This window comes from Pteropus alecto, unplaced genomic scaffold (genome assembly GCF_000325575.1).
Source record: "Pteropus alecto unplaced genomic scaffold, ASM32557v1 scaffold25, whole genome shotgun sequence".
Lineage (NCBI taxonomy): Eukaryota > Metazoa > Chordata > Mammalia > Chiroptera > Pteropodidae > Pteropus > Pteropus alecto.
The window spans coordinates 14,671,957-14,678,845 of NW_006441955.1; the positions used below are offsets into that span (position 1 = coordinate 14,671,957).

Genomic DNA, 6,889 nt, shown 5'->3' on the forward strand with positions numbered 1-6,889 from the left:
GGTACCACTGGCCACCCAAAGGGACAGGAGCTAAGCCACTAGAAAAACAATTCAAAGTTTAAGTCCTACTGGTGACAGGCATACCCTCGTCTTTGTATAGTATATTATAGGTATCTATCACTGTGTAATGAAATTTTACATGTTAGAGTATCATCTAAGTCCATTATTAACCTTTGATTTTTATATGCCAGAAAAACGTTTCAAATCAACTGGCAGCTGAGAGAAAGCAATCATCTTGTGACTTTACTATGATCAGCTCATCTTTTGAAAAATGCCATTCTGCTATACAGCTGTGAGAGTAAAGTAGCCAGATGAAATGGTGGTATATTCTTTCCAAAAGGAGGAGTGCCAATATTTTTGGTTGTGATTATTTGTCACTATGTTACTGGTGCCAAATTTAAAGAGGAAGAAGTACTTACACATATTAAGCACTACAGTGTCTTACACATGGATACGTACCCAAGTATCTTTTTAGACAGAATACAAACTTTTCCCATTAAAAATGATTTCAAATGGCCTGGGTATTCATTGGGGGAAGGAGAACTTGATACACAGTGGGATTTAAATGGTCTTCATGCTGCTAATTTTAAAAGTGCTTCAAATCCTTCGATAAGGTTCTGAAAGGTTGTCCGATTAGATGGGTGGAATTCCCAGCATTTTCTCATAAGTTGATAAATCTGTAAAAGTAAAATGTTAGATTTGCAGTCTTTTAGACACATCAAGACTAAGAAAACTGTGGAAATCATTTATAAATAAGAGTATTTGAATAATTTTAAAAATACAGAAAATGGGACTTCTATACTTCGTAATTAACATTTGAGAAGCTCATGGGTTAACTGACCATAAACCAGTTTAAGGGTGAAGTTATATCTCAATTTAGATTCTATAAATTTCCACAGTTTTTGCTTCATTCTTTTTGACTCATACTATTCAGTACATCTTAAATAGTCTAAAGAGTTAGTCTTAAAGGCTCAATTCACTTTACAGAAAATTGAATGCCATAAATGCTATTAAGTGGGATAAACTTATACACAAAATGCAATTAAATATATGTCACAATAAGGCTATATCAAAATATGCTCCTTTAGGGTGCTCACTGAGGTGAGCCTACTTTTGGAGGGTATCCTTGCTTTGAAAATAAATAACTTGTGGCTGTCGTCTGGCCCAAAGATGATTCTCTGATACCTTATCTGAAATTCAGCTTCAGAAAATGATTTTAAGTTTTATACTCCTTTCTACTCCCTTTTGGATAACCCAAGCTGTGAAAATAATAAAAATACCTCATCTGGACAGTTAGGTGGACAAGGCAAACGTTTTCCTTCTTTTAATGTATTCACAAGTCTTGTTACTGTCATCTGGCCATGAGTGGGGCCTATCATTTTCAGGAACAACTATGTAAAATAAAACCAAACAAAATGTGTTACTTTGCACATATTTATACAAACACTAAATAGGTTAAGGTGAAATTTCTAGAATTAACTGAAAATTAACAAAAAGGCTTTTTTGCCTTAGGTAACTTTAAATGAAAGTTCAAAATCCTTATTAGCTCTCAGTGATCAGTCTGTAATGGATCTCTGACTCAACCAACCACTCCTTCTCCCAGTTGAGAGGCTTTTCCCATGAGAATGGTCTCATTTAAGAATACGTGAGGATCCTACCCAGTGCTCCCTCCCGTGCAACTGTCCCTGGACTCCTCGCAAAGATAAAACCCCTGATGGTCAGAGTTATCTTAGAGAACTTTAAGACCCTTGTGAAATCTATAACTCAAGTAACGACATTAAATGGAAAGCGATACTTTCCATTATAATACACTGATTGAATTCCATTTAAGAATAAAACTTGCAAAGCAGAAGGACGGACACATTTTACTTGGGTGCTAGGTTCAAATGAAAAGACAAGACTTACCGCCATGGGACTGGAATCTGAATCACAGTAAGTAAGCAGCTCGTGCAGAGTCACTCCGAAAGACCAGACGTCAGAGGCGATATAAAATTTACACTGAATTAAACATTCTGGAGCGTACCTAAAAGAAAGTAGGACATGAAACTTCGTTGCCTGGAAAGGATATTCCAACAAACATTAGAGGAGCTCAGGAAAATCACCCCTTTGGTTTTACTTAGAATCTAATAAAGTGTGTCGTATATTGATCCCATAGGTGCTGCTGTGATGTACATCCTGAAACACAGAGCAATGTCCCGTATAGGCTTTCAGTACCTGCTCTAAAATAACAGTAAGACAAGCTTGTGCTCTCCATTAGGAGAGGGTGGCATGTGATGACAGGGCCCAGGTTTTATCTGCCTGCAAGCTCAGAATGAGCTAGCAGTGACCTCACTGCTCAGTCCTCTCCCAATGTCAATTGTTTCCATGAATGATACCCAACTGCCTAAGCCAGAAACAGGCAGCCCCATATCCCAGTTCCTAAATACTTCTCAAACCTATTCACATCTCAAACCCCACTGTCACTTTGCTAAATCACTGTCCATCACTGGTTCCAGCCATATCGGCCTCTCCAGCTTCAATCTTGCTCCCCTTCAGTCTACAGTGATCTTTTAAAAAATCCCCATCCTCAAACCCTCCAGTAGCATCCCAAAGCTCTTGGGATGATGTCCCAGCTCTGTAACTCAGCTACCAGTGCTGTCTTAGCAACCCACCTGAAACAGGCCTCCTGCTTTATGACCCAGCCACAGCTGATTTCAGTTCCTGGGATGCCACTGGTCTTGTCTCATTCTTGTTAGTCACACATGCCTTCTTCTAACCACCTTTTACAAACCCCCATGAATCTTTTATGGTTTTATAGTCAGAACTTCCAAGAAAACCAAGCCTGAACCTACTATACTTATGGTACCACAAAATTGGCTGCCTCACCCATTAAACTCTAAACTCAGTCTGCTTGTCCACTGTATCTCCAGTACCTGGCACAGAGTAGGGCCTTGACACGCATTTGTTTAACGAATGAAGGTTTAAGCATCATGGTGGGACAGGATCTATGTTCATGTCTATGTGGGATGTATCTTCCAGGTATGGATCAGTTTTATGGGGGCAGGTAGGGTGTGGGGAGTAGAGTGGAGACATAAGCAGCTTCTCTACAAGACAGTGTTCCAGGCTGACGGGTCAGAGTCCGGATGTTGCCCCCTAATCAGGATACCCTTGGTGATTCATGAGAAGATGGCTAAGTTGCCCATAGATTTTGCTCTGCTTTGTCCAGGATCTCCCTGAATCTGTTCCATGCCCACTTTGTCACCTCATTCCTGCCTCCTTCCTACCTGCTTTTCAGACTTCCTCTGCATGGATGTGCCTACTCCAACTTCTAACCCAATTTTAAGAACTGTTAGATGAATGCCTTCTCCTGGGAAGCTGGAGATGTGAAACTGGTGGTTTGAGTTCTCTATTCCTTGGAAGATAGTGTCATATGAAGCTCAGGCATTTCTCTGTGGGTTGCTTACAGTGAAACTGCTTGAAGGCAAAGATCAACCAATTCCAAATGTTCTAAGTCCTTTCCAACCTCAACTCAGGCAAGAGGAATGAGAGACATTAACATAGCCAGAAAGGGGGTCTATCGAAACAGCGGAAACCCTGTGAAACAGTGACAAAAATCTTTGTGATTTTACCAAAACACAGGGCTGTCCCGATCATCCTTGACTGTGTAGTACTCCTTATCGGTTTCGATTGCTTTGGTTAACCCAAAGTCTCCGATTTTCACTTGGTGTTCACTCTCAACAAGGACATTTCTTGCTGCTAAGTCTCGGTGGACGTATTGTCGTGAACCCAAATAGTCCATCCCCTGAGGAAGAGAAGTAAAATTAAGAGTGCATTGCTGAAGGTCAGTTCGGATTGTATTTTGTGTGTGTGTATCTATTACTTCATGACAACAACAAAAAAATGTCATTTCATTCACCTCTCACAGATTGTTTGTTTTGTTTTTTTATACATATATAGTAAAGCCAACCGTATTCAAAGAAATGTGCATTAAATCAGCTATACTTAACAAATCAGTTCAGTTTCTTACTAGAGGCTAATTTTTCATCCAAATCATGTAGAGCAATATAAACTCAGTACAATTACTGGAAAAGTTTCCCAATTACAGTCTAATTACAAACCAATTACCCAGGGCTGAGTGCCTGATTTTTTAATCTTTAACATTTTGTTTTGTTTTGTTTTTTTACCTTACAAATCTGAACGGCATATTTTAACTGCTGGTTGAGGTTAATTTTGTTCTTATTCTTTGGAAGATATTCCTTCAGGCTTCCTGAAGGCAGAAATTCCATGATGAGCTTAATACCATTTCCTCCTGTATAGAAAAATATATCCATCAGTGTGAGGTTTCCAAATGAAGGAACTAGGGGAGAGGAAAGGGCATGAGATCTGGAGACATGGGACCCGAACTAATTTCAGCATCACCCCTAAATCACAGGCAAATTAACTTAACCGCTTAAGCCCCATAGCCTCGGGATGCTCAGCAGTGAACAGGGATAGTAACACTCAGGCACCTGCCCTCAGAGTCTTCAGCATTCACTGAGATAATACAGAGTGCTCTGATAACCACTAGACAAATGATAATATTTTAAAATATCATTTCACTACCAATTCTAAAGTATAATACAGAAGTATTGACTAGCTTGCAAATAAGATACGCTTATTAGTAAATACTACTTGCCACCTTGATTTAGGCAACTAGAAAACAAAATTTCCTGGCTAGTATTGGACTAGCCTAGGGAAAGGGAAGACAGAGTATCTGTTTTATATGGCCTAAATGCCCCAAGTGCCAATATCTGGATGGGTGAAGATCAACCCCCACTGTGGGCATGTGAAGAGCCTGGAGAGACAATACTGGAATCATCCCCTGGCTGGGAGGAGCTCTGCAGCTGCTGGGGAATATGACAGTGAATATGACTTTGAAGCCCTAGAGCTCCTGGGGGCCATCAGCTAGCATGCACTCAGGATGGCCCAGACAAAGCCGAGCGCACTGCCTGCTCAGTCACTCAGTCTTTAAACCAACCTCCCTGTATAACATACCATCTTCTGTGCAGATGCCTTTGTACTTCACAATGTTCTCGTGATAGAGGTTCCTTAAGATTTCAATTTCCTTCTTCAGATCAGCTATGTGGTTACCTCCGCTCTCAGGCTTCAGGGATTTGACAGCCACCTGCTCTCCTGTATTGTCCCCTTCAGGGTCATACCTGCAGAGCTCAACTTTCCCAAAGTGGCCCTGGAGGGAAAGATGCATGTGCCTGATTAGAGAAGCCCCTGCCTGAGCCAGCAGAAAGAACTTAAAAGAGGAGGCAAGATGGAGCCAAGAACACCCAATCGGGAAAGGATAGTCTCTTCGACAAATGGTGCTGGGACAACTGGAGAATCACATGCAGAGCAATGAAACTGAACCCCTATCTCACACCACTCACAGAAATTAACTCGAAATGGATCAAAGACTTAAACATAAGACCTGACATTCCTAGAAGAAAATTACCATAAAATTCCATAAAGTTACCATAAAATTCCTAGAAGAAAACACAGAGAAGAAGTTCATCAATATTGGTATTGCAAATGATTTTCTGGACATGATAGCGAAAGTACAAATAGCAAAAGAAAAAAATCAACAAATGGGACTATATCAAACTGGAAAGCTTCTGCATAGCAAAAGAAACAATTTACAAAATGAAAAGGCAGCCAACAGAATGGGAGTTTTTGCAAACCATATATTGGATAGGGTTTAATATCCAAAATATATAAAGAATTTATACACGTCAATAACAAAAAAAAAAACAATCCAGTTAAAAAATAGGCAGAACTAAATGGACATTTTCCAAAGAGGACATCAATAGGCACATGACAAGACGCTTAACATCACTGGGAGATGAAAATAAAATCCACAACAAGCTATCACCTCACATCTGTTAGAATGGTTCTTATCAAGAAAATGAGCCAACAGGTGCTGGCGAGGATGTGGCAAAAAGGGAACCCTTATACACTGTTAGTGAGAATGTAAATTTCTCCAACCCCTATGGAAAACAATATGAAGATTCTTAAAAAATTAAAAATGGATCTATATGATCCAGCAATTCCACTTCTGGGAGTATACCCAAAAGAATTAAAAAGAGGAGTTCAGTGAGATATACGCACCCCATGTTTATCACAGCACTACTTGTAATAACCAAGATAGAGAAGCAACCCAAAAGCCCATCTTAGATGAACAGATTAAAAACATGTGGTACGTATATGCAACGGAATGTTATTCAGCCATGAGAAAGGAAGATATCCTGCCATTTGCAACAACATGGATGGATCTTGATTGAGCACATTATGCTGAGCGAAATAAGTCAGACTAGAGAAAGACAAGTACAGTATGATATCACTTATATGTGGAATCTAAAAAAAAATCAGACCTGTTTAAAAAAGATAAAATAGGAGCTACCAGGGGATATGGATGGGGGGCTGAGACTGGCAGTGTTTAAGGATACAAACTTGTAACAGGTACTAAAATAGAGTTACTGTACAGTATATTGAACAAAGATAATACTGTACTGTAAGTACATAATGTGACATATTACATGGGCAACCATATTATAATATGTAAATATATATTATAGATATATAAGGGTAACACACTGTACCCTTTACATATTACATGTCAAATTTTTTCAATTAAAAAAAAAATGAGGCTTGCTCCCTGTGCTGTTCCCCCAAAGGCCAAGAGTGAACAGCACAGCCTCACCTTGCAGTAGCAGGCTCCTTCCTACCTTATCACCACAGCCCCTTCCCTCACATGCCAGCCCCTCTATTACTGAGCTAAGACAAGGAAAGTATCAGGTAACTGGTGAACGAACACATCAATCCAGTTTCCATGAAAATGTAACCCAAAAGGAAATAAAGGCTATTTTTGGACATATGGGAC

At 39.7% G+C, this 6,889-nt stretch overlaps 1 protein-coding gene across 7 annotated transcripts in view; it reads right to left on the reverse strand.

The window, feature by feature from the left end:
- Positions 1–217: 217 nt before the first annotated feature.
- Positions 218–6,889, reverse strand: part of JAK1 (Janus kinase 1) — a 98,031-nt gene continuing 91,359 nt past the window's right edge. For all 7 annotated transcript variants that reach the window (XM_006919283.3, XM_025051950.1, XM_006919282.3 and 4 more), the window contains 6 exons: positions 5,014–5,206; positions 4,164–4,288; positions 3,609–3,781; positions 1,906–2,023; positions 1,281–1,391; positions 218–677 (listed from right to left, as the gene is read on the reverse strand). In XM_006919283.3, coding sequence (XP_006919345.1) covers positions 573–677; positions 1,281–1,391; positions 1,906–2,023; positions 3,609–3,781; positions 4,164–4,288; positions 5,014–5,206 — 825 coding nt within the window. In that variant the 3' untranslated portion in view covers positions 218–572. The remainder of the gene's footprint in view (positions 678–1,280; positions 1,392–1,905; positions 2,024–3,608; positions 3,782–4,163; positions 4,289–5,013; positions 5,207–6,889) is intronic.